This window comes from Dryobates pubescens, chromosome 2 (assembly GCF_014839835.1).
Source record: "Dryobates pubescens isolate bDryPub1 chromosome 2, bDryPub1.pri, whole genome shotgun sequence".
Taxonomy (NCBI): domain Eukaryota; kingdom Metazoa; phylum Chordata; class Aves; order Piciformes; family Picidae; genus Dryobates; species Dryobates pubescens.
In genome coordinates this window covers 14687723-14715112 of record NC_071613.1, presented here as the reverse complement: position 1 = coordinate 14715112, position 27390 = coordinate 14687723, and the positions used below count along the sequence as shown (strand labels likewise).

Genomic DNA, 27390 nt, shown 5'->3' with positions numbered 1-27390 from the left:
GATCATCCACTAAACCAAATTTTCATAGAATGGTTGGGGTTGGAAGGGACCTTAAAGATCATCTAGTTCCAACCCTCCTGCCATGGGCAGGGACACCTTCCACTAGACCAGGTTGCTCAAGGCCTCATCCAACCTGGCCTTGAACACCTCCAGGGAGGGGACATCCTAGATAACCTGTTCCGGTGTCTCACCACCCTCACTGGAAAGAATTTCTTCCTAATATCCATCCTAAATCCACCCTCTTTCAGCTTCCACGCATTCCCCCTCACCCTATCACTACAGGCCCTTGTAAAAAGTCCCTCCCCAGCTTTCTTGTAGCCCACTTCACGTACTAGAAGGCTGCTATAAGGTCTCCCTGGAGTCTTCTCTTCTCCAGGCTAAACAGCCCCGACTCTCTCCATCTGTTCCCATAGGGGAGGTGCTCCAGCCCTCTGATCATGTTAGTGGCCTCCTCTGGATGCACTCCAGGAGTTTGATGTCCTTCTTGTGTTGGGGCCTCCAGAACTGGACACAGTACTCTAGGTGGGGTCTCACAAGAGCACAGTGGCAGAATCACCTCTCTCATCCTGCTGGTCACACTTCCTTTAATGCAGCCCAGCACACAGTTGCCTTCTGGGCTGCCAGTGCACATTGCCAGCTCATGTTGAGTTTGTCATCAACTGACAGCCCTCAAGTCCTTCTCCTCAGGACTGCTCTCGAGCTACTCCTTGCACAGCTTGTATTTGTGCCTGGGATTGCGCTGACCCAGGTACCTTTTTGAACTTCCTGAGGCCAACCTCTCCAGCTTGTTCAAGCCCCTCTGGATTTTTGTGCAGTGTTAATTTAGTGATTTGCACTTTCAAGCACAAAAAAACACCCCTGCAAAACAACAAAAAAGCTAAACTTCAAACAGCCATTTGTTCCTGTTACTTTCTTTGCTGGTTTTCGTGACTGCATGCGCTTGAATGTCTGTGTATGGCTCTGTAGATGACTTCGTGAGATCTTACAGATCCCCTGCTGGGCTCTAGGCTGCAGAGCAACGCTGTGGTATTCACACAGGGCTGCCTTTTCTGAGTAATGAGAATGGTCCCAGCCAGAAGAAACACTAACAAGAAGCCACTTCTCTTTTTGCTTCAACCCTATAAATAAACACCATGTAAACAAAGAGTATTTTCAGAGAAACTGGGCAAATTCTTGGAAGAAAAAAATCCCCCCCCCCCCCCCCCCCCCCAAGGAGAATAACATGCAGGAAATCTCAGGATGCCACAGATCTCAGGAGAGTGGGGAACGTTTGGGAGAGCAAGAACTGCTTGCTTGGCCTTTCTTACATCAGCTCCTGGCAGATGGTCACTGGGAGAGGCAGGAGCAGAGTTAAGCTGGTCATTGACTTGAGCCAGGACAATTCTTGTGAGTCAACCTTAGTGGTTTGTTTTCTTGGAAGTCAACCTTTATTTGTGTGTCACTTGTTTTGTTGTTTGGGGTTTTTTTCCTTGGAAAACCCTGGACAGAGCAGGGTGGCAGTGGGTTTGTTGGCATGGGTGAATGCAACCCCACACTAGTCCCCTTCGAACTGGCAAAAGCTCCTGGCAGGCAACATGGGGAGCATCCTCCTCCAGCTCTAGCTCAGATCACCCAGATGAGCTCTCCTGAGTCCTTATTCTTTTTTCCAGTGTGAGATTCAATGTTTTGATCAGCCTCAGATCCGCTACTTCTTACAGGAGTTCTTGAACCAGACACCAAGGGGAAAGAGCAAAGAATCTGCTGTACGGATTATCTGTAGCCAACTCTGTGTGTGCAGCACCATCTAGTGCTCCACGGAGAGCTCTTTTCCCACTCCCCAAACTGTAGGGATGTTTTCAGGGTACATCCTTCCGTCCCCAGCACACTGTTAGTCCGTAGGCTGTTGGTGGGCTCACTATGAAGGCAAACACTGCAGACCTTCATGGCAAGCCTGTTACAACCTGGGAGAGGGGAAGCAGAACACTAGAGGTGCACCAACATCTCAGGCCACACAGGTTTGCTGGTATGCTGGTGTGCAGCTCAGACTGACACCTGCAAGGTATCTGAGGCCCACCCAGGACTGAACATCCCACTTTCACTGAACCCTAGTTCCAGAATCACTATAAAAATAATGACAATACTTAGCAAGGGTTAGGGAGAACTTCAGTGCTCTCCTCTTCCTTTCTCCAGTGAAGCTACAAAGCCAATGCCCTCTGCTGATACTAGAGGATGTCACCTCCTATGTGAGACAAAAAGCCAAGATTTAACGGCTGCTCCAGACACAAAGTCCTCCTTTTTTCTCTACATTGAGTAGGGTCAGGGGAAGGAGGCCTCTGTGCAGGCTACCCACAGACTCACTTGTCTCTTTCCAAAAGCTGGGTGCTGCATTTCCTCAGAGGGGTGACTTAGTCCAGCCCACAGCACCCACAGAGGTTCCCCATGGTGGGGAATGCGCCTGGCCCGGCCTGCCTTGGCACTGGAGGCCACAGTGGGGTGAATGCTGGGCCTTTCATAGAATCATGGAATTGCTTCGGATGGAAAAGACCTCTAAGATCATCAAGTCCAACTGTCAACTTAAGACCACCATGGTCACAAAACCACATCCCAAAGTGCCAGGCCACAGGTTTCTTGACTACCTTCAGGGACAATGACTCCATCACCTCCCTGGGCAGTCTGTTCCAAAGCCTGACCACTCCTGCAGGAAAGAAATTTTTCTGAATACTCAAATTAAACCTCCCTGGCACAATTTCAGGCCATTTCCTCTCATTCTATGACCTGATACTAGGGAGAAGAGACAAACCCCCCACCTCACTCCAACCTCTTTTCAGGGAGTTGTAGAGAGCAATGAAGTCTCCCCTCAGCCTCCTTATTGTTTAGCCTCCAGGCTAAACAATCCCAGCTCACTCACCTGCTCCTCATAACACCTATTCTCTAGACTATTTACTGTCTTCTTTGCCTTTTTCTGGACATGCTTCAGCACCCCAATGTCTTTCTCACAGTGAGGGGCCCAAAACTGAAGCCAATATTCAACCTGTGCCCCACCAGTGCTGAGTACAAGTGCATGATCACTTTCCTACTCCTGCTAGCCACACTATTCCTGATTCAGGCCAGGATGCTGTTGGCCTTCTTGGCCACCTGAGTACAGTGATGGCTCATGTTCAGCCACATCTCTTGGTGCGTTTCTGCCAGGCAGCTTTCCAGCCACTCTGCCCCCAACCTGGAGGCCTGCCTGGGGTTGTGACCCAAGTCCAGAACCCGGCAGCTCCAGCCTCTGGTACCGCCTCTGGAGCTGTGCTGGATAAAGTGCCAGGCCTTGAGAGTGCAAACGGAGGGCGCGGGTGATAGAGCAGCGGGAGAAGCCGGTTACCGCTCTACACTCTTTTACCGAGTTCACTTCTCGAGAGGGCTGTTAGGGGGACACCCTTTCTTCAGGGCGAGCCGCGCAACAGGCCACCCCCACTGCGGGAACGGGGGGCAAAAGGACTTGCCGGAGCTGATGCGGCCGCTCCCAGACACCGTCCCGTGGAGAGCGGGACCCCTCCCGGCCAGGCCGCGGCGCCCCCGCCGCCACCAGACCCGCGCCGCTCCCCGCCCCCCATTGATACACTCCCGCAAACCGGAACGTTCCAGGCACCGCCAGGCACACCCAATCGATACTCGAGCGACAGATCAGCCTGGTCGCTGAGGTGGGGGTGGGCGCTCGGCTCTCGGCTAGTGCTGCCGCGGGCGGCGGGGGGCAGCGCGGGGTGGCGGGTGTGCAGCGCGGAGCGGCTCCGCGGTGGCAGCGGCACCAGCACCACAGCACGGGCGGCGATGGCGGAGCCGGCGGAGAAGCTGTACCGGGCGGAGTACGCCAAGAGCGGCCGCGCTTCTTGCAAGAAGTGCGGCGAGAGCATCGCCAAGGACTCGCTGCGCCTGGCCCTTATGGTGCAGGTACCGCGTGGCGGGGCCTGGGCCGGGGCTGACCGCTCGGCTTTGCACCAGCGGCGGTGGTGGTGGCACGGCCAGGCCGGGGCTCCGCTGCCTGTGCCAGCCGCGTTGTTGCGGAGCTGTTCAGCCGGGCCTCTTCCCACCGCCGCAGCTGCGGGGGAGAGCGCAGCCTATTTTTAGCAGAGGCGCCGTCGCCTGCCGTTCGCTGTGATCTCCGCTCTCCGCAGCACCGCTGCCCGCAGCCCTCCGCGATGCGGTCTGGGGGGGTGCTGGTCCCCAGGGAGCTGTCGGTGGGCTGTAAAGCCGTCTGGAGGAGCAGCGGTGCAAAGTTCACCGTTAAGTGCCTTAGCGGCGGATTGCGGAGGAGGAGGGATCGGCTCAGAGGCGCTCACGGCGGCTCTTTGTTGTCACCCGGCGAGCAGAGAGCGGGGGAACCGGCGGTGGGAGGCGAGCCCTGTGGCTGGGTTTTGCCGTGCCCTGGGGAGCGTCAGTCACCCGCGGTGTTTCGCATCGGGTCGGGGGAATCTCCGTTGGGGGCGTGCTTTACAATTAAGACAGAAACCGATAGACTCAAAACACTTTGGGGGTGGTGAGCACCCCCAGTTCCCCCTCCCGGCACGGGGAGCTACCAGGCTGGGGCTGGCAGCAGCCGGGTTTTTTTTCCCCAGACACTGCGGGCACGGAACAGGGAGCTGGACTGCAGTCAGCCAGCGAAATGCGAAGGCATTTTCTGCTGTCAGCTGTCCTCGAATATTTTGTCTTTTAGGGAAGAGGCTCGCAAAGTCAAAGGATGGGCCCCGCTTGCTGTTGGAGGGCTGGGAATTGTCCCCAGATCTGCCCTTCCGTTTTGACCAGCCTTTAATTGCACCCTGTTCTGGGAGGATGGGGCGGGAGGGGGTCCCTCTCTGCAGGGAAGGCCGAGGCTGCTCTCTCGGGAGACACTGGGGAGGTTTGCTCCGGGAAGGGCGAGGAGCTGCCACCCCATGCTGGGACCTTGGCGCATCTTTAGCGAGAGGGCTGAAGAGGTGGTTCAGGTGGGCAGCGGGCTGAATCTGGGGGGTGTTGCAGTGTCCCGTGAAAGACAGCAAATGTTTATATATTTATTTATGGTAGACCAGCAAGGACATGGGGTATGGACGCGAGAGCAAAGCCCTGCAGAGCCCAGCAGCTCCCAGCCACTTGAGCAATTTCTGGAGAGTGTACCAGGCTTGTGCCCCCGGGAGAGGCTGCGCTGGGGGACCGGGCAAAGGCTGCCTGCAGAAAGGGGGCTAGCCCCGCCCCAGGGGATGCCTGGCTGCCAGGGCAGGGCTGCCTGGACTGGAAGCAGGATCTGGCTTCCTGGAAGGGAAATACCTGCTTTGCTTTTGTTCCCCAGTGCCTCTATCCCTGTTAACCAGGCTGTGCCAAGCTGCAGCGTTTGCTCGCACGTGTTCCTTCTGCCTTTCTCTTTTGTTTCTCGCTGGAGATGTCTGCTCTTCTCTGCTCCTCCTCCCCTGCTCCGGCTGCTTTTCCTCCGGCTCCCTCACACGTGTTCTCCTTTCCTGTCAGCTCATTTCGAGGCGGTTTTGTTCATTCTCCTCACAGGAGCCTGTGGGACCTCAGCATACCTTAGCTCAGGGACAGTGTTAGTTTTGTAAGGGTTGGGTTTATTGAGTGATCTCCTGAGGGCAGGTGGAGACAAACAGTTGTGAGCATGGCATCTCTCTCAGAGCCACTGTCTTTTAGCCAGCCATCTTCCCAAAACTGCTGGTCTTATATCAACCATCTGTGATTTTTCTTTGTTGTTTTTTTTTTCTTTATTACTTATTTTTTTCCTTCCACAACTCTCAAATTTACTTGATCTCTTATGTAAAGGGCTCCCTCCCCCCACTGCCAGTTTCTGTGCCAACAGAACACTTGCCACTTGCTGCTGCAGAGCATCCCACTGGTGCCACAAGGGCCTAAATTTCACCAGAGCACCTGACCCTCTTGTTTCCTCTTGGGGAAATCCCCTGCAGGGCAGCCTCGGCTCTGCCTTCAGTGCACCGAGGTCTTTGGCAAATTGTGCAGAAGAAATTAAAGGGAGGCCCAGACCGAGATGTTAGCTGGGTGCTATTTCTACTATAACCACTCTTTTGCTTTGTTTCTTCAAGTCAGGTGCTCTGCATGACAGATGCTTGGGGATTGGCACACGGTGAGCACCCAGGCCCTGCAGAACCAGCACAGCTTCAGCTTTTGCTTGCAGATGGAACTGAGCAGTTTCTCTTATCTGCACGTGCAGTGTGAAAGTGATTTGGTCTCTCTTTTCCTGTAGTTTGTTTGGGAAACTATATTCTAGAGATAGGTGAGCAGAGAGAAGTTATGTAAACAAGGTCTAGCTTGCCTGGAGGTTCATTTCCCACACAGAGAGAAGTCCTTCTCTAGGTGCACAGCTCCATGTAGTGATCTACTCACTGATTTCGTGGTTGTCTTGTAGATTGTGATAGTCGTGTCCCTTTTCGTGCATCCCAGTGCCTTGTGATCCCACAGCTTTTGTGTTAGGGACAGAACCACGAGGAGTTCTCCAGAGTTCAAGGGTGGCCAACTTTCAGTGCCAGATGTGTTGAGAGCAACCCCAGGGGGGCTGCCGTGCAGCTGTGGTGCAGTGAGTGTAACCAGGTAATGCAAATCCTGGCTTATGGAAAGCATCCAGCTGGAAATTTAAATGTCCTCTTACAGCCTTGGTTGATGGTTAGCTGTAACTGGGGCTCCCAGCTCTCCTTGTCTCAGTCTGTGATCTTTCAAGCCCTTTCCTCCTCCTTTCTGCTCATGCACAAAATGCTGCTGTTTCAGCTTGGACATCTTTCTCCTGTTGATGAGCAATATGTGAAATGCTTTCCTAGGTGGCTAATTATGGATCAGTAGTAATAATTATGCAGTGGTGAATGTTATTAGTCCAGCATTTGTTTGTGTGCGTTACTTGGAGCTAAAGTGCTGTACAGTTATTTTGTCTGATGGGAAACCAGAATGATGCCAGGTTGGTACTTTATGTGTGAGTCATAAGCAAGCTGAGCACTTCCATGGCAAGGCTGGTGCAAGGCAGGGCACCTTGGAGCTGCACTTCAGGGAGTGCTTGAGTGATGTAAAGGATCTGGAGAACAAGTGTTAAGAGGGACAGCTGAGGGAACTGGGGTTGTTTAGTCTGGAGAAGAGGAGGCTGAGGGGAGACCTCAATGCTCTGTACAACTACCTGAAAACAGACTGAAGTGGGGGTTGGTCTTTTCTCCCTAGTATCTGGTGATAGAATGAGAGGAAATGGCCTGAAGTTGTGCCAGGGAGGTTTAGGTTGGATATTAGGAAAAAATTCTTTCCTGCAAGAGTGGTCAGGCATTGGAAGAGGCTGCCCATGGAGGTGGTGGAGTCACCATCCCTGGAGGTGTTCAAGAAATGTGTGGACTTGGCACTTCAGGATATGATTTTGTGGCTATGATGGTTTTGTGTTGCCAGCTGGACTAAATGATCTTAGGGGTCTTTTCCAACCAAAACAACCCTACAATGCTATGATGCTTCTGCCCTGGTGCAGGACCTTCATTGGGCTCTTGCATTTCCCTTAAATGTTGTGTCAGCCTCCTGCAGCCTCAGGAAGGAAGTTCTTCAATCCACAGTCCTTGGAGCTGCACCTGCTGCCTTGTGCCTGGAAGTAGGCTCTTGGGCATGGACAGTTTTCTTGAGAAGTGGCTCTGAAAGGGATTGTGCTTGGAACTCCTGCAGAACAGGGCCAGCAGCCTCTTGTGCTCCAGCTGTCTTGAAGGAGGTTGTAGCAGATGAACCATGTGCTGTTACTCATGTTACTTTTTCCACAGCCTCTGTTTTGCTTTGCTTGTGGCTGCAGACGGCCTGATTCTCAGGGAAGAAACCTTTCCTTGTCTGCTCAGGGTTGATATAGCCATGCTGAGGCTATGACCTTGTTTGAGCAAAGCAGATGGGCTAAGCAGCAGGGCGATGAACTGGTTAAGCTAGGTAAATGCTTCTTTCATGCCTGTTCCCTTTGGGAGCTCTTTCCAGCAGCTTCTTTCTCAGATGAGATTTTCTTCCTAGGCTTTGTCCTAAATACACCTCTTGATTTCTCTTTTTTCTCTTCTTTTTGAATTGCTTGCATTTACCCAGATTCTCCTTCTTATCCTCTCTTTTGCTTTCCTGGGGGAGAGGAGGGCAAGGGGTTGTGTGTTTATTGTTGACTGGGTTTGTTTCCCCTTGATTCTATCTGACCTGCTTTATCTTGCCTTATGTACTTCTTTCCCAGTCACCCATGTTTGATGGCAAAATCCCTCACTGGCACCACTACAGCTGCTTCTGGAAGCGGGCTCGAGTCGTGTCCCACGCAGACATTGACGGCTTCACCGAGCTCCGCTGGGAAGATCAGGAGAAAATCAAGAAAGCCATTGAAACTGGAGGCCCTGGAGGAGGTGAGCAGAGGTCTTAAAATATATAGAAGTTCATCTGGAACTGTACTCACTCCTCTTAAGCTTTTATTGTGATTATTTGATTGCCATGTCCTTTTAGCTAGTGATACTGGAAGTTGTGGCATCTCTGTGCTCCAGGGCTGGGGTTCTGGCAGTACGATCCAGCATGTTAGGTCAGCGAGGGAAAAAGCCAAGTCAGTTGCAGATGGCATTGTGAAATACATCTTGTTACCATGATTGTAGTATTTTATTTTCAGTTCTTTAGTATTTAACAAATGCTGTTGCAAGATGTTGCTGGTGGATGGGAAGCTCACCATGAGCTACCAGTGTGCAATTGCAAGCCAAAAAGCCAGTCACATCCTGGGCTGCATCCAGAGAAGCATGGCCAGCAGGTTGTGGGAGGTGATTCTCCACCTCTGCTCTGGTGAGACCCCACCTGGAATACTGTGTCTAGTTCTGGAGCCCCTATTACAGGAAGGATCTGGAGGTGCTGAAGGATGTCCAGAGGCCACAAGGGCCACAAGGATGATCAGAGGGCTGGAGCTCCTCTCCTATGAGGACAGAGTGAGAGAGCTGGGGCTGTTCACTCTGGAGAAGAGAAGGCTCCAAGGAGACCTTATTGTGGCCTTCCAGTATCTGAAGGGGGCCTACAGGAAAGCTGGGGAGGGATTTTTTAGGGTGTCAGGTAGTGATAGGACTTGGGGAATGGAAAAAAAGTAGAGATGGGTAGATTCAGATTGGATGTTAGGAAGAAAGTCTTCCCCATGAGGGTGGTGAGACACTTGCACAGGTTGCCCAGGGAGGTGGTGGAAGCCTCATCCCTGGAGGTTTTGAAGGCCAGGCTGGATGTGGCTGTGAGCAACCTGCTGTAGTGTGAGGTGTCCCTGCCCATGGCAGAGGGGTTGGAACTGAATGATCCTTGAGGTTCCTTCTGACCCTGACAATTCTGTGACTCTCTGTTGGTTTAATGGTACCTTCACCACAGTGTTCAGTTCTGGTGGTGGCTCTTGGAAATTGCTACACCGTGGCTTAGTGAGTCAGGGGAGCAAGTGAGTACAGCCTAAGTACAGACCAGACGAAACTCACTGCTTCTCTGTCTAAACCAAGGATGCTGGGCAGTTTGAGATTGAGGTCTGCCTGTTGAAATGTTTAATAATGATAAAAAAAGGGAATAAATGAAAGGGAACTGGCAGTTGGGAAGAGGAGTTCTGCTTTGAAGCAGAGCTATTGGTGTGACTGCTTACAGTAAGTTCTTCAGCAAGATCTCTACTTTCAGGCAAGAAGTAAAAAGGGTTAGCTCAGTGCACCTTTAACAGTGTTTTGGAACATTTAAATAAGCAATTCTCTACAACTGCTACTTGGCTGTGCAAAGAACTCTTTCTATTTTAGAAGCTCTGTTGAGTGTGGACTGCTTATCTTGCTCTGTATTCAAATGCTTGACAGATGAGATGCTGGAACACAGAGGTTTATTAATCCATACTGCCAAGAATCTGAGACAGAGACCGAGAAAATAAAGGAATGCCTTTTAAAGCCAAACTCTGTATTTGCTTTGTTCTCCAGGAAAAGGAGGGGAACAGGAAGGAGGTGGCAAGGCTGAGAAGAGCCTCAGTGATTTTGCTGCAGAATATGCCAAGTCTAACAGAAGTACTTGCAAAGGCTGTGAACAGAAAATAGAAAAGGTTATAAAGCTTTTCTTAGTTCTCCATCTCTTGTCTTTTCTCCCACCAGCTCCAGTTCAATTTGTGACTTTTACAATTGCTTCCTGTCTGTCCTGCATATGGAGAGCACTTGCAGAGCCTGTATTTCTGTGTCTGAGGAGCAGCTGTGTGCTGGACAGCTGACAGTAAAGCCATCCCTCAGGCATTGTAGCCTATTCTTCAGACCTGCCATACTTCCTTTCACTTGGGTCTTAGAGCAGGTTGGAACACCACTCGCCAGCATTGCTGTGGCAGGAGAGCCACTACTAATGGCAGCTTTTCCTGCTTGTTGCAGCACTGCAAAAATGTTGGCTTCTTCCTCAGCTAGGCCAGCTCTGTTTGTGTGCAACCTGTCCATATTATGGCCTCAAGCTGCACCAGGGGACGTTTAGGTTGGACATTGGGAAGAATTTCTTTCCTGCAAGAGTGGTCAGGCATTGGAACAGGCTGCCCAGGGAGCTGGTGGAGTCCCCATCCTGGAGGTGTTCAAGAAACATGTGAACACAGTATAGCGGCCATGGTAGTTTAGGGTTGGTGGTTGGACTTGGTGATCTTAGAGGTCTTTTCCAACCTTCATGATTCTGTGAATCTATTAACTCCATGAAAGTGAACAACATCAGTGATGCAGCTCTTTTGGTGCTCTTTTCTGAAAGACAGTTGGCAAAATGAAGTTGTGAGCCTCTGGCAGATGTGAATAGATTTGCCAGCTGGGTACAGTTGTCAAGGGCCAAACACCAGTGCTGGTATGTTTGCATCTGCAGAAACAGTGGTGATTGTCATATTGACATTTCCTTGTTGGAGCATGAATTACTGCACTCTAAAAGCACTTGAGCCACCTAACTCATTGTGGGCCTGAAAAGGAATTTGTGGTAAGATGGGACGAGGTCATGTCAGCACTGACACTTGAGTGGTAGGAGCATCAAGTTAATCTTTAGACTTGCCTGCATGAGGTGGGTTTTGCTTGTTCAAGCTTACAGGATTACTCATTTTGAGTGTTTGTTTGGTTTTTTAAACAGAAAATTACCACAAAAGCTGAGATTTTACAGTCTAGAGAGGGCATTGAAGAAAACAGAACTGTAGTGAAAGGGCTTCAGCAAAAGCTGCAGTCTTGGACTATTTTACAGGTGTTTAGGAAGCATCATGTTGGTGACTTGTGAACATCCTGCTCTTTCCAGCATAGCCTAACCGTTGCTCTTGTGTCACTTTAACCTCCCTCAGGGCCAGATCCGAATTTCCAAGAAGATGGTGCATCCTGAGAAGCCACAGCTGGGAATGATAGATAACTGGTACCACCCGGACTGCTTCGTGAGCCGCCGAGCGGAGCTGGGCTTCCTGCCGGCGTATGGGGCCACCCAGCTCCTGGGCTTCAGCATCCTGAAAGCTGAGGATAAAGAGACTCTGAAGAAGCAGCTCCCAGCCACCAAGAGTGAAGGGTAAGTGGGCAGCAGAAGACATTGTGTTGGCACAGGGAGCCGTTGCTTGCCTTCAAATATATTCGTGATAAATACTTTGTGATATTACTGCGTCCGGTTCTGGAGCCTCTATTGCAGGAAGGATCTGGAGGTGCTGGAAGGTGTCCAGAGAAGGGCCACGAGGATGAGCAGAGGGCTGGAGCTGCTCTCCTATGAGGACAGACTGAGGAAGTTGGGGCTGTTCAGTCTGGAGAAGAGAAGGCTCTGAGGAAACCTTATTGTGGCCTTCCAGTATCTGAGGGAGGCTCCAAAAAGCTGGGGAGGGACTTTTGAGGGTATCAGGGAGTGATAGGACTGGGGGGAATGGAACAAAACTAGAAATGGGTAGATTCAGATTGAATATTAGGAAGAAGTTTTTCCCCATGAGGGTGGTGAGAGACTGGCACAGGTTGCCCAGGGAGGTGGTGGAAGCCTCATCCCATGTGGCTGTGAGCAACCTGCTGTAGTGTGAGGTGTCTCTGCTCATGGCAGGTGATTAGAGCTAGATGATCCTTGAGGTCCCTTCCAACCCTGACAATTCTATGTTTCTATGTGACCTTGTTGGCTCTGGTAAAATAGTATTGGTTGTAGGAGGATTTGGTCCTTCCTGTGACCTTAGGCAGATGACAGCAGACATTCCCCATCCCTGGTATCGTGCAGGCCACTTGCCCCCTGTGACTGCCTTGAGAAAATGCAGGGACTGCTAGCAGCTGTGACTTGGAGAACTGATGTGGGGCTTTCAGACACAAAATAATGCAGGCTTAATATAAATGGATGCTAGGCTCTGTGCCTTCTTGTTTGCTGCTGTTATCAGTGATGGTTCCTCTGCTCTAACCACCTGTTAGGGAATTGATTTGACATCTCTTATCTCTACCTTAGCTATCTGTGACAGGCACTGAATCTAATAATGGTTCTTATTGGCCACACAGTGCTTACACTTGGGTGCTTTTGTTTGCTAAATCTCTATGGTGCCTCTGAAATTTCTTTGCCTTGCATGGAAATTTTACTGGAGGCTCTTGACAGAACTTGTGCTGAGAGAGAAGTGCTTCCAGGTGACTTGGTAGCTTTGGTCAATCTTTCTCTGTTGATGAAGGCTTTTGTTTGAAGTCACTTTGCCTAGAGCCAAGCTTCATAATGCAAGTCAGTGTGGCATTGTCCCTATGAAAGAAGGAACATAAGGACCAAGAAGGCCCTGCAAGTAGGAAAGATGTTGTAAAACACTGGGCTTTTCTGTGAGCACTGCAGACAGTATTCAGCTTTACTTTTGCAAAGATTCACCTTGAAGCTGTCCTGTGAGGCTGATGTTGGGTTCAGAGGAGCTGTAGCCCTGTCAAATCTGTGCAGTCTTTGTCAATATTGATGCAGAACTCAACATGAGCTGGCAATGTGTGCTTGCAGTCCAGAAGGCCAACTGTGTCCTGGGCTGCATCAAAAGAAGTGTGACCAGCAGGTGATTCTTCCCCTCTACTCTGCTCTCATGAGACCCCCACCTGGAGTACTGTGTCTGGTTCTAGGGTTCCCAGCACAGAAAGGATATGGAACTGTTAGAGAGGGTCAAGAGGAGGGCCATGAAGATGATCAGAGGGCTGCAGCACGTCTCCTGTGAGGACAGGCTGCAAAAGTTTTCAGCCAGGAGAAGAGAAGACTCCAGGGAGACGATATAGTGGTCTTTCAGTACAGGAAGGTGGTCTATAAGAAAGCTGGGGAGGGACTTTTTTACAAGGGCTTGTAGTGATAGGATGAGGGGGAATGGCTTTAAGTTTTAAGAGGGGAGATTTAGACTGGTTATTAGGAAGACATTCTTTCTAGTGAGGGTGGTGAGACACTGGCACAGGTTGCCCAGGGAGGTTGTCAATATCCCCTCCCTGGAGGTGCTCAAAGCTAGGCTGGGCAGGGCCTTGAGCAACCTGGTCTAGTGGAAGGTGTCCCTGCCTGTGCCAGGGGTGTTGGAACTAGATGATCTTTAAGGTCCTTTCCAATCCAAACCATTCTGTGATTGTATGAATATTGGTCCTCCAGATAGGTGGCTGATGGGGAGAGGTTTGCATGGGTATAAATGTCATTCTGTGCCACAAGTAACAGAGCAGAGCAAGCTTCAACTGACCTGTGTGTCATTAAGAGAGTGAAACTTCCACTCTGCATCCTTGGCTGGCAAGCAGTTGCTCCAGAAGCATTCAGCAGTGGTGTGGGTGTTTATGGGGAGGGTCCTGCAGTGCTGCAAGTGCTCCTGTTGGAGGCCAGTCAGGTTCTCTGTTGCTGGCCTCACACGGCTGGACCACTGGAGGCTGGGATGAGCTGTCTGCATCTGTCCAGCAGCCTGCCACCTTTCCATGCAGGCAGAGGTAAAATGCATCGATGCATCCAGAGCCAAAATACCTCTGGATGTGTTGCACTTTCAGCTTTCCAAGTAGTCCTTTGCTTTTTGTGCTGAGGTGCATGTTCCATTTTGTCCTAGAACAGCATGTGAGCTTAACAGGGTTATTTGTAGTTTTTTCCCATGTCTCCAGCAAAGCTCTAGAGATTTGACTAAGTGTTTCTCTTGTCTGTCCTGGCTCTGCTTTTCTGGGACACTTCTGGGATGCTGTGCAGAATATGAAGGCTTTGTAAAGATAGGCCACAAAGTACTTTGCCAAGTCACTGTGTAAATAAAAGCCTAGAATTACAGTGGAAAAAAGCTCAGACTGGTGATGTAGTGTAATGTGAACCAGGATCTGATGCCAGAAATGCTGCAGGACATCTCATCTTTCCTGCTTTCTAAGCACTGTGTGAACCAGCCCCTCAACCATGAAGGTGCTGGCTGGCTCTTACGCTCTGCTACCTTACTTCTGCTGCCTGGGCTGTGTGCTTGAGCCAAGGGTATTAAGGGTCAATTGGAAAAATAGTTGTCTGTCAAACAAACTGAATGATTGAGAGGGTAAACAAACTGAATGAGTGAGTAGGGAGGTGTGCTGTGCTTCCTACCTGGTGGTTTTCACAGGATGTTAGGGGCTGGAAGGGACCTCCGGAGATCATCCAGTCCAACCCCCCTGCCAGAGCAGGAGCATAGAATCTAGCACAGGTCACACAGGAACACATCCAGATGGGGCTTGAAAGTCTCCAGAGAAGGAGACTCCACAACCTCTCTGGGCAGCCTGTTCCAGTGCTCTGTGACCCTCACAGTGAAGAAGTTCTTCCTCATGTTGAGGTGGAACTTCCTGAGCTGTAGTTTATATCCATTGCCCCTTGTCCTGTCACAGGGTGCAACTGAGCAGAGGCTGTCCTCTCCCTCTTGAGATATTTATAAACATTTATTAAGTCCCCTCTTAGTCTTCTCCTTTCTAGACCAAACAGCCCCCAGGTCTCTCAGCCTCTCCTCAGAAGGCAGTGCTCCAGTCCCGTAATCATCCCTGTAGCCTTCTGTTGGAATCCTTCAAGTAGATTCCTGTCCCTCCTGAACTAGGGAGCCCAAAACTGGATGCAGTATTCTGGGTGGGGCCTCACCAGGGTAGAGTAGAGGGGGAGGAGACCCTCCCTCAATCTGCTGGACACACTCTTCTTAATGCACTCCAGAATACCATTGGCCCTCTTGGCCACAAGGGCACATTGCTGCCAAGAAAGCACAGAAGTTTTGGAGAAGCCAAAAGGAAAACACCCCATAAGCTTGGATGAGGCATAGTTGCCTCCAGTAGTTCATAGAATCATAGAACTGTGATCTTCGAGGAGACCTTAGAGATCATCAAGTCCAGCCACTCACCTAGAGCTCACAATCCCATCTCTACTGCTAAGCCTCTGCCACTAAACCACATCCCTCAGCACCACATCCATATGTCTTTTAAAATAACTCCAGGGATGGTGGCTCCACCACCTCCCTGGGCAGCCTGTTCCAATGCCTGAGAGCCCTTCCTGGGAAGAAATTGTTCCGAATATCCAACCTGAACCTCATCTTGTGCAGCCAGTCAGATAACAGAAATTAAGGACAGGAATTGCAGCATCCTGCAGAAATGGTCTTACAGCAACATTCTCCAAATGATTTTTCAAGATATTTCTAGCTGTGCTGTGTTCAAATTATGGCTTGACTCAGATGACTCTGAAACTCAGATGTGACAAATTAATGTCCAGCCCATACTATGAGAAGCTGAGAGTCTGAGACTGCTCTGTCAGCCCTTCCTGCAAGGGCAGCAGTGTGATGTGCCTGTTGCAAGTATGAGAAGTGAGCTGCTGAGTGAGAACAGGTTGGGAAATCTCTTCCCTCTCAAGGGCAAAAATGGGAAGGTTTTTTTGCAAGGATACTGGCTCCTCTCCTCACTCACCTCTGAGTGAGACATCTTGACCCTCCCCTGGGCTATGGGCTGTGGTGTCCAAGTGCCAGCACTTTGCAGACCTAGGGAAGGAGGATCTTGGGTCCTTGCCAGCAGCTTCTTTGTGGAAAGAGAGCTCACCTAATTCAGTAGGAAATGCAGTAGCAGCTTGAGAGCTCCCTGTAACCATGCTGCTCTGGTAGCATATGTTTCACCCTCCTGCTTCAAGCTATACTGCTTGTCTGCTTGTTTGGGGAGAAGTACTGCCCAGGACAGGAGCAAAGTATCATTCTGGAGATGTCATGCAGCACCAGATTAACTGCAGAGGTTGCCTGAGGCAGAGGGTAAGTACTCAAGTCAGCAACAATCTGGTGGTGCTTTACAGGAAAGGAGGATGAAAGGAGAGCTCTTGTTCCTCTCTGTATTGGCTGCTTGCTTTAGCCAGGGTTGCTGTGACTGTCCTTTCCACCCTTCATTTTCATTGTAGAGATGAGAACATGTAAAACAGAGAGTAAATGGTAAACAAGGACCAGGCTAGAGTGGGATAGTTCACCTCCATCCTCATCTTCTTGAAAGTTGGGATAAATCTTGTCGTTGTGTATCCTCTGTGAAGGTGAAAATAATAAGTGTTTTGTGTTGGCTGCTGAGTAGTGATCCTTCTGAGCAGAGTGTTGAGCTGGACCTGTTGAGTGTGGGAAGACTGCCTCTTCCCCAGCAGGAAGAAGGATGTGTACAGTGGCACCCAGAGTTTGGTCCCAGGGATGGAAGATAAAATTAATGCCTCTGTCAGTGAGTGTTTTGTCAGTTGTTCTGAAATCTGCTGTTCTGGGAAGATGCAAAATGAATTTGGCTTTGCCATTCTTTTCTCCAGCTGTATGAAATGGTGATTAGTATTTGCTTTAAGCCATGGGCATAGCCCATGGGCAAAAGAGAAGTCCGCTAGCTAGGGATAAAAGAGAAGGAGGTGAACAACAGTTTTATGCCTCTCTGCAGTTGTGCTGATCCCTCCTGCTCTGTGCTTTGTCCAAGTAGCTGGAACGGGTACAGTAATCCCTCTGGCCAGGAGAGCAATCCACTGGCCCCTTGACTCTGAGGAGAAGCTGCCAGAAGTGTGAGTCCCTGCTGGAATTTGGATGCTTTCTCTGGGTCATGGGGCCTCTCAGATCACCTTCCAGCAATTGTTGTGCTGCCTTTCCTCCTTTTGGAGGCTGGGAGACAAGTTACAGCATGGGAGTGAGCGCTGGCTTGCTGCAGGCAGCCTGGCAAGGGAGAGGCACTTCAGGTACATAGCATTTGGGCGCCCATCCTAAGCACTTAGGTTGTTCAGCCCTCTGGCTTGGGAAGGTGCAGCAGAGCACTTGGCACTCGAGATGTTTTTCCCAGGTTGGGTTTTGTACCTTGGACTCTGTTGTTATCTCAGGGTCTCTTCCAACCTCAACAGTTCTGTGATTCTATGATATTGATGTATTTTGAAGCCAGGCAAAGAAGGGGATGACATGACTGGCAGCAAATGATCTTCTGTGGTTCCTTCTCTCTCTGACATCTGCCAGAATCTCCAGTCTTCCATCTGACTTCCTTGTCTTTCCAGAGTAGTGTTTTCTCTAACTTCTCTCTGCACAGCTCCAAGGCCCCAGCTAATAACAGTAAATTTCCTGAGACAGAACTGCAGTAGCAGTACATCACCAAACCACTACTGGCCTGGGAGCACTTTCCAAGTAGAAACTTCCCCCTGTTTGATTTCAGAGACCTGACTTAATTCCCATCTGAAGAGAAAGCAGCTGGAAAATGCCTCGTTTCCCAGTGTGTTAGCTTACTAAAGTTGTCACGTTTGCTGTCTTTTGTCTCAATATGAAGCAAGATGGAAATTGAAGCTGTTGATTCAGCTGAAAGACACTACAGTCTTTTCAGCTCCTCAGGTTTGGTGAGGTATGCTTCTATTCAGTGATTCTTAGGTATGCCTTTGGTGTAACTAATGCAGGTGTAGATGAATATGAAAATGTTGCAGTATTTTCTGTGCTCTTAGAATCACAGAATTGTTTTGCTTGGAAAAGACCTCTAACAACATCAAGTCCAACTGTCAACCTAAGACCACTGTGGCCATTAAACCACATCCCAAAGTGCCATGTCCACGTTTCTCAAACACCTCCAGGGATGGTGACTCCACCACCTCCTTGGGCAGCCTGTTCCAATGACCATTCTTTCAGTAAAGAATATTTTCCTGATATCCAGCCTAAACTTTCCCTGACACAATTTCAGGCCCTTTCCTCTCATTCTGTCACCTGGTACTAGGAAGAAGAGCCTGACCCCCACCTCACCACCACCTCCTGGTCTTCTGCCAGACCATACAGTTACCCTCTGAAATGCTTTAAGTGTACCTGACCTTGAGGCAGCTCGTTTTGCAGAGCCAAGTGCATGTCTCCAATCTAGCACAAAGGAATTTGAAAAATGGCTTTGCCTGCCAAAACTGAGGATATTCAAGCCTCTGCAGATAGTGGCAGTCAGTAAACTGAGCTCTGGTAATGGCTGGACAGGCATTTGAATAACTTCCTTTCCTCTGTGTGTTTTGTTTTCGTTTTGTTTCTCTCTGTTAGAAAGAGAAAAGGAGAAGAGGTAGATGGAAATGTGACTGTGAAAAAGAAACAGAAAAAAGAAAAAGAGAAAGAATCAAAGCAGGAAAAACTGCTGAAGGTGAGTTTCAGCTGATTGCATCTTAAAGTGCTTTGTTAGAAGAGCACAGTGTCAGGCACTCACTGAAGGGCTGTAGCTCCTGGAGGACTGTACCTCATGCCCAGACAAAGCAAAGCTGTAGCACAGCTGGTGCTCATGTCCTGGCACAGGAGATGCCCTCTTGCTCAGGCTTTGCTGAGGGCAATTCACCCTGCTGCTTTCTCCTGAAAGACAGGAAGGAAGTTCTCTAGGACTTGTGTTTATTAGATTTAAATAGATGAGGTTAAATGCCTTCACTCTCAGGGAGGGTTGGTTCTGTGTTTCTTCCTGGCTCATCTGCTTGTGGTGGCTGAAGCTCTGAGCCCAGGCACTGTTGAGAAGAGCCTGGAAACCCATGAAATGCACACTGTGAAAATGAAACAGAGGTGCAAAACTAGATTAATGAGAAAGCATTTCTTTTTTTTTTCCTGGGGGCCTGTGTTCAGTTCTTGGGCACAAATGTGGTAGATGACAGCTTTCTACCTTTCACTTTCTAGACTGTTGTGGGAAGAGTTCCCTAGAGGACAGCAGAAATTTTGTTCCTATTGAAAGTTTGGCACAGGAACTTTCCAATGAAATGATTACCAAGTTGGTTTTGCTGCTGCAGGGCTGTAGAAAACCAGCATGCCTGCTTCAGAATGGAAGTTTCCTGGCTTTGTTGAATGGGCACTGCCTTAATTTTCAACAGAACTTAGCTGAGACATTATCAAGGTTCTGCTGCTGCAGTGCAGGTATTTAGGACTGTGGTGGTTTGACAGCCGGCAGAATATGGAATTTACCTCAGGAAGTAAATTCCCACACTACACAGAATTTGGAAGTAAAATGAAATTCTGATTTGCAAAAGCAAACTAAATAGAAAAGGTGATAAATATAGACAAAAATATATTTACATATACAACTAGACAATGGCCTAGATCCCCCTGGGCACAATAGTCCAGAGGGCTGTTACCAGCCAACAAGTTATTATCTCTCATCCCCACTGCTGCTTCTTACTCATAGCCCAAGCAGGAACCAGCAGGCCAAGCAAGCAAGGGTCAGAGGCAGAAACAGAGAGAAAGAAGCAAAGCAAGAGAGAGCAAAACAAGCTGTGTTCCAAACTATATGGAAGTTCTGCAGACCAATGAAAGGGGATAAACATATCTCTTATATTCTGTTCAGCCCTTGAGGAGCTGTCCATTCCCTGGACCCTCTCAAATTCTCTGGGAAAACTTGATTTACTTACTTAGGACATTGGTTCTAACCTGTAACAAGGACGAATAGAATAGAATAGAATAGACCAGGTTGGAAGAGACCTTCAAGATCATTGTGTCCAACCTATCATCCAACACCACCTAATCAACTAAACCATGCAACCAAGCACCCTATCAAGTCTCCTCGATCAAGGCAATAATCTGTCCTAGTTTAAGGCCAGACAGATCCTCTCTTGCCCCTGAAAGGGACAAAAGAATGACACTCACACAAATGGATTGGAAAGTGATGGAAAGTTTAAATGGAAAAGCAGTTAGTGTTTTACAGAAACTACAAGGCATAGAGGCAAAGAATCCCAAAGCTTACAGAGTCCCTTACACCACACCCAAAGGCCTCCCAGCACTTCCCTTCTCCCCACCTGAGGGTCTACCCAAAATCCCCAGGCCTCTTTCTTCCCGCCCCCTGCCCCCCGACTGCTAGGCTAATCTCAGGCTGGCCCAGCCTGAGGCTAACCTCCCCCTCCCAGCCCTTGTCCTGGCATTAGGCCTGGACAGGCCTAAGAGGCCTTGAGGTATTCTTCCACCATTACCCTCTCCCATGGGAGCAGAAGGGGAAGAAAGAGGCAGAGAATGGCTTTGCAGATGGATTTATAGGGGGCAGGATTTATGGATAGAAATAGGCTGTTTCCTGTGTCCACCTCCTGGGTTGGACACTCAGCACACTGGAGGTGTAACTTAGGTGGCAGTGACAGGAGGCACCCAGCTTCAACTGCCACTTTGGGTTTAAAACCTCTAGCACAGTCAACCAGTTCTTCCAACATAAGACTGTGTGTTTGACTGTAGGCAGTGACTAGCATCCAGAAGTTATCCCAGGTATTTCAGGATGCTTCTTTGCTGTCCAAACTTTTCCCCTTTTGTAGAAAGGTCCAAAACAATGTGCAGGCTCCTGGTGACTGATCTGGTAGGAATTCCTCTTGTGCTTAGGTGGCTTAAAAGAAGCACAGTGCTGAGCAGCAGTTCTTGGTTTTGTTTTAATGCAAGGCTGAAATGCAGCCACATCCCCATGAGTTAGGTGACACTTGCAAAGGCTGTTGAGAGTTTGCTAAGGGTAGCAGTGTGATGGAAGCTGGGGTTCCACTCTGCCTAAAAGCTAGCAGTCTTGGTAGTACTGCTTGTACCTTCTTGTGTGGGATAGTGCTGTGAAGGTGGCCTTTCTTCACATACATACAAGTGGAGAAGCCTTGGTTTATACAGAATCCCACAGGGATGTCCTTCTGCATGTAATCTTGAGAGAGTATTTGCTGAAGCCTCAATGTGCTTATGTATTCATACTGAAATCTGAAGCATGTGCCTTTAAAGACCTGTCCTAGGTTTTTGGGTAAAATCTGTGACTCTCCTTTTTGGTAAACATACTGGTTCTTGGTGCTCTTCATCTAACAATCTGCATTTAAGATACTATGGGCTTGCTAAAACCTTGACCCCATGCTGCAGTTCCAGGAGTGTCCTTAGCAATCAATTGCAAGTAGCTAAGCTGATGGATTTTGTCAACAGGAACAGACAGAGCTGATCTGGGGCATCAAGGATGAGCTGCGGAAGGTCTGCTCCACTAATGACCTGAAAGAGCTGCTGATTGCCAACAAGCAGGAAGTCCCTGCAGGGGAGAACGCTGTGAGTTGGTCTGGAGCTGCTTTGCATGTGTGCTGGGTCTTTGAATGGGTGAAGCTGACCTGAACCAATACTTCTGCACAGTCCACAAGTTTGATATGTGTTCCTAAGAGTTCTGAAAGGAATTAAGTGCAAATCCTGACAGTCCTTTTGTCCTGGGACTCTGATGATGTTTTCTGATACTGAATTCAGCATCTTAGTCTCTGTATCTTGCTGTGCCAAAACTGGACCATGATGGCAGGGCGGGGGGGAAGTCTTGTGTTGCTGGCCCTTCAAGAGCAGGTAATTGTGGCATTTCACATTGCCTCCCTCAACTGTTAAAGTATGGACAAAGAGGGGAAAATGGACAAATTATTTCCTGCTGTCTGTCCTAAAAACAGTCACTTTTCAGTCTGTCTAACTTGTGAAAGTCTCTTTTGGAGCCACACATTGCTTTAACTATTAGTATTTAGTAAGACTCTGGGAGGAGTGTGGGCTGGGATGTGGGAAGTGTCTAGACTCAAAATGGTCAAGGGATACTCTGGGGAGGAAAACCAGGACTGAATTGAGCCTACATTCCCACCTACGTACTCAGGTGATCAGATGCAGCAGCTCATCTCCTCCTTGCCCATTCCTTGCCTGGCCAGTTGCTGTGTGGCAGGTATATTCTGAATACAGGAGGGTGTGAGCCATGGTGTGGCCAGGGAGACTTCATGTCATGTCTTTCAGATGTCATAAATCAGTCAGTGGTGGTGAGAGTCTCGGTTTATGTGCAGTGTGTGTGTGTGACAAAGCCTGGAAGCATCTACGTCTGCCTGCCAGCAGCCTGACAGTTTCTTTCTTGTGCAGCCAAGTGTAGTGCAGTGCACAGGCTTCCAGCCTCCTCCTGCCATAACCTGGTTTGTATTCTTTGCTGTTCTTTAGATTTTGGACCGAGTAGCAGATGGGATGGCCTTTGGAGCTCTGCTTCCCTGTGAGGAGTGTAAGGGGCAGTTTGTGTTCAAGAGTGACGCCTATTACTGCTCAGGGAATATCACTGCCTGGACTAAGTGCGTTGCTAAAACACAGACTCCCAACAGGAAGGACTGGGTGATCCCAAAGGTGGGTGTTTTCTGGCAAACCTGCACACTTCTTGACTGATCTTACATCTTACCAAGGAGATTGAATAAGCAGCAGTCAGTGTCAGATGCCAAAGAGCAGGGTGTGCTGAGCAGCAAGCAGCGAGGTCCTGTCACAGCTGCATCCCTCACACTGAGGGGACTGGAACATCATTCTTAGGAGGAGAGACTGAGAGAATTGGGTCTTTTTAGTCTGGAAAACACAAGACTGAGGAGGAGGGATCTCATCAATGCTTAGAAATACTGACAGGGTGGGTGTCAGGAGGATGGGACCAAGCTTTTTTCAGTAGTGCCCAGTGACAGGACAAGGGGTAACAGGCACCTACTTGAACATAAGATGTTCCATTTAAACATGAGGAGGAGCTTCTTTAATTGAAGGTAATGGAGCACTGGAACAGGCTGCCCAGAGAGATTGTGAAGTCTCCATCTCTGGATATACTCAAAATCTTCCTGGACATGTTCCTGTGTGACCTTCTTTAGGTGAACCTGCCTTGGCAGGGTGGTTGGACTTGATGATCTCCAACCCCTACCATTTTGTGATTCTGTGTAGGTAGCTAATCCATAACTAAATAATATTTTTTCCCAGTAGCACTAAACTGAAAGACATAGCCTTGATTTGATTTGAAACCCATCATTTACCCTCTGTTGGCTTTGTTCTCCCAGTTGGTAAGGTAGGTGTTTGCCTACCATAGCCTGTATGGAGGTCCCAGAAATCCTTTCCAGGACCTGGAGCAAATGCCAACATCTGGACAGGGCTCAACTTAGTCTCCCAGTTTTCTAGTACTCTTTATTGTTTTTAAACTCTCCTGATGCTTCCATCCCACAGGAGTTTCGGGAGATTCCTTACCTGAAGAAATTTAAGTGTAAGAAGCAGGGCAGGGTGTTCCCTCCAGATGCTGTGAATGTGAATTCTGCACCTCCTCCCTCTGCATCTGCTCCTTTGACGGAAACTGTGTCTGCACCTAGAGGTAAGTGCCTAACCTAAAGGGCAGTTCAGGGTGGTGTGCAGTGCCATTCCCAGCCAGACAAATGTGCCATTCTGAACAGGCATGCTCTTCTCCTGCCCCTAAGCAGGAGAATCATCCCCACCCTGATGTGGGGACATGGGCTTGAGGTCCTACTTGTTTCCTAGCAGATCATTTGGGGTATTTCTTAATGGTGAGGAAATGATGTTTGCAATAAATCTGACCTGCTGGAGAGCAGTGAAGGGGAAAGGACCTGGGGGTCCTAGTGGATGGAAGGTTGGCCATGGGTCAGCAATGTGCTCTTGAGGCCAAGAAGGTCAATGCCATTCTGGGGTGGATTAGAAGGGGTGTGGTTAGTAGGTCCAGAGAGGTTCGCCTGCCCCTCTACTCTGCACTGGTGAGGCCACACCTGGAACATTGTGTCCAGTTCTGGGCCCCTCAGTTCAAGAAGGACCTCAGGGAACTGCTTCAAAGAGGCCTGCACAGAGCCACAAAAATGATGAAGGGAGTGGAACATCTTCCTCACAAGGAGAGACTGGGAGAGCTGAGGCTCTTTAGCTTGGAGAGGAGGAGACTGAGAGGTGACCTCATCAGTGTTTATAAAGGTGTAAAGGCTGAGAGCCAAGAGGCTGGAGCCAGGCTCTGCTCAGTGATGCCCAATGACAGGACAAGGGGCAATGGGTGGAAGTTGAGGCATAGGAAGTTCCATGGAAACATGAGGAAAAAATTTTCCCCTGTGAGGGTGACAGAGCCCTGGAACAGGCTGCCCAGGGGGGTTGTGGAGTCTCCCTCTCTGGAGATATTCAAAACCTGCCTGGATGTGTTCCTGTGTGACCTGCTCTAGGTGATCCTGCTCTGGCAGGGGGGTTGGACAGGCTGATTTTTGAGGTCCCTTCCAGCCCCTAACATTCTGTGAAAAAACTGAAAGGCCTGTGCTTCAAATTGTGTCATAAGGGATACTTGCTGTGAAATACCTTCTTGCTTGGTTTCTTGGACAGCATCTAGGGACCTCCATAATGCCACCACATTCCACATTGTGTCAGGTTTTAAGGGTAAGAGAGTTTTGTTGTTTTGTTTGGGGGTTTTTTAATCCTCCTTTGGGACTGGGCTTTACCAGTCACTGACTTCCCTTAAGCAAAGCAAATGTTCTGTCTGTAGTCCACATGCTGGCAAAAAGTTGGGCTCTGGAAATTCCCTGTGGACTGTTGGAATGAGTTGCATGCTTTGGTGATTATAACCTGTCCACTGAGAACTGTGCTGGCTTCTTTCTTGCTCATTCTTTTTAGCCCTGGCCATAGTTTTGGGAGCAGGGGAATATTGTTACCTGCTGAAAGAGGTGGGAATAATTCTGCAGAGCTAATTTTGGCCAGATTGCATTAGTTTAGCAATGGGGGCAAAGTAACCCAGGTCTTGGCTGTGATTGGCAAATGGGTTCTAGCCTCAGTGTGCCCTGAAAGTGAATTCAAAACATTGGGAAAAATTAAGGCTGGGTTTCTTAACTTGCTAGCAGTTGAACTATTCTGGGCTGGAGGGAGAAGAGGAAACTAAACCCTCAGCTGGTCAGGCAGAGTTAACAAAACATGTGTCTGCAGCAGTTCAGATGTGCTCTTAGACACTTTGCCACTGTGCTTGTCCCAGACCCACCTGCATTGCAAGGTGTTAACATGATGATGTGAGCCTCAGATGCTTATCAGTTGACAGCGATGGGCTCTTCTTTTATATCCCTGTACCGTCTGTGTGATCAAGACTCAAATGTATGAACCCTGTTGCTTGAGAGGCAATCCTCTCTTTCTCCAGCCCCTCAAAAATGAATTTCTTACTGAGGAAGCAGGAGCTTTCATGTTGGAGTGAGTTTCTGGCAGATCTGTAAGGATGCTCTCTACAGAGCACAGGAGATCTCAATCCCCACACAGAAGCATAGAATTGTCAGGGCCGGAAGGGACCTCAAGGATCATCCAGTTCCCACCCCCCTGCCATGGGCAGGGACACCTCACACTACAGCAGGTTGCTCACAGCCACATCCAGCCTGGCCTCAAAAACCTCCAGGGCTTTTGCTGATTCTCCTATGCCTGTCCAGGCATCAAAAGATGAGGAAAGCAAAGCACAGTCTCCAGGTAACACAGTGCTGAAGCAGACTGATTGATTTGGGGTTTTTTATTTCATTTAAAAAAGAAAAAGGCAGGCAAATAATGCCTGCATGGATACATCTGCCCTCCCTGTCTTCCATACCTTATGTGTGTTGATGGGTGCTGAGCTTTCTTGCCTTTCCTGGGAGAAAGGGAGCTTCATCCCAGTAGCTGAGCACAGGTCAGACCTGCCTGACATTTGTCTCCCTTCCAGCTGGGCTGAGTGTGGGGGATGCTGCCCTTTTGTAGTTGTTGTTTGTCTGGAGGGCTCCCTGCCCATTGCTGACATGCTGTGCTATTTCCAAACCCCTAGATAAACCTCTGACCAACATGAAGATCCTGGTTCTTGGAAAGCTGTCAAAGAACAAGGAGGAAGTCAAGGGCATTGTGGAGGACCTGGGAGGAAAGATGACAACAACAGCTAACAAGGCCACCCTGTGCATTAGCACACAGAGTAAGCAGATGTGCCTTGGTTACTTGTAGCACTGCGAGCAGAGCCAAGCAGATGACAGAGGACACAGAGTTGTCTGGGGATCAGGGTTTGGATTGGGAGTGTTTTGTGTGCACAGGTGCCATCATGTGCTTGGAAAAGTAAAGACAGTTGTGTGCTGTTGGGAGGTTTATGTCCCTAGCACATTAATCCTGCAGGTTGTGCTGTAAGGCTCTGTTGGGTCTGCAGTAGCTAGAGCTTGGGTCTGTATCTGGAAGGTGGTGGGATGCCAGCCACCCTTACTGGGATGATGAGTGCTGGAGCCTGTGTCTGTGCTTGCCTTGGAGAAGCTGCAGAACTGACTCCAGGTGCCTGAGGGCAGTTGTTTTCTCTGCTGGCAACTTAGGGTCTGCTGTTGCTCCCTGTTGGAGTTAAGGTGCAAACTGGCTACTGAGGTAGGAGATCAGCTTCCACTACCTAGGAGGTTCCAAGAGAGACTGTACAGCTCCCTGCCTAGCTCCAGAAAGGGGAGAGCTGGACCAGACAGCTAAAACAGGAGTGTTTGTGCTCTAGCCCAAGGTGCACACTTGAGCCAGTGGGGTTTTGCTTTCCAAAGGACATGGTGAATTCAAAGTGTGGTGAAATTGTGTTTCAACAAAGTGTTTAGAGAGCCATGAATCATGGGCAGAGGGAGGAGCTAAAGTCTGAAACCTCACTGGTGGTTTTTTTCTCTTTCCCACCCTGCCTCTGCAGAGGATGTGGAGAAAATGAGCAAGAAGATGGAAGAAGTAAAGGAGGCCAAAGTCCGAGTGGTCTCAGAGAAGTTTCTTCAGGATGTGAAATCCTCCAGCAAGGACTTTCAGGAGCTTGTGTCTCTCCATGCACTTTCCTCTTGGGGTGCAGAAGTGAAAATGGAGCATGAGGAAATGGCTGTGGATGGGAAGTGCAGCAAGCCCCCAAGCATGAAGAGTGCCGGGAAGGTCAAAGAGGAACAAGGTGAAGAACAAAGTGGTTGTTTCTCCAGTGCTGTGCATGTACCAAGCAAATTTGGGTATAGAATGCCCTTGCCCTTTCCTTGAGCTCCCTGCCCTTCTTCTCATAATCATTTTAAATAATAAGACCTTAGGGAAAGACTGGCCTCAAGTAGCCTTGGGCAGCTCTTCACAATGAGGGTAGTGAAATACTGGAACAGGTTGCCCAGAGGTGTGGTTGAGGCCCCATCCTTGGAGACATTCAAAGGCAAACTTGATGTGGCCCTAAGCAACCTGATCCAGTTAGTCCCTGCTCAGTGCAGGGGGGTTGGACAAAATGACCTTCAGGGGTCCCTTCCAACCTGATGTATTCTGTGATTCTATGAAGTAAACACAGAGCTGTCTGATAAGCTGGCTGTTGTTTCCCCTAGCTCAGTCTTGCTGCAGAGGTCTCCTGGGTTGCATGTGCCCAAGCTCCCTGACAGCAG

The 27390-nt window shown here is 49.3% G+C and overlaps 1 protein-coding gene across 1 annotated transcript in view; it reads left to right on the top strand.

Annotated features, from left to right (window-relative positions):
- Positions 1–3756: 3756 nt before the first annotated feature.
- The window catches only part of PARP1 (poly(ADP-ribose) polymerase 1), a 42781-nt gene continuing 19147 nt past the window's right edge, over positions 3757–27390 (top strand). The window contains exons 1-10 of the mRNA XM_054170594.1: positions 3757–3912; positions 8171–8333; positions 9891–10009; positions 11246–11460; positions 18347–18443; positions 21200–21316; positions 22217–22393; positions 23237–23378; positions 25815–25955; positions 26685–26927. Of these exons, the coding sequence (XP_054026569.1) occupies positions 3793–3912; positions 8171–8333; positions 9891–10009; positions 11246–11460; positions 18347–18443; positions 21200–21316; positions 22217–22393; positions 23237–23378; positions 25815–25955; positions 26685–26927 (1534 nt within the window). The 5' untranslated portion in view covers positions 3757–3792. The remainder of the gene's footprint in view (positions 3913–8170; positions 8334–9890; positions 10010–11245; positions 11461–18346; positions 18444–21199; positions 21317–22216; positions 22394–23236; positions 23379–25814; positions 25956–26684; positions 26928–27390) is intronic.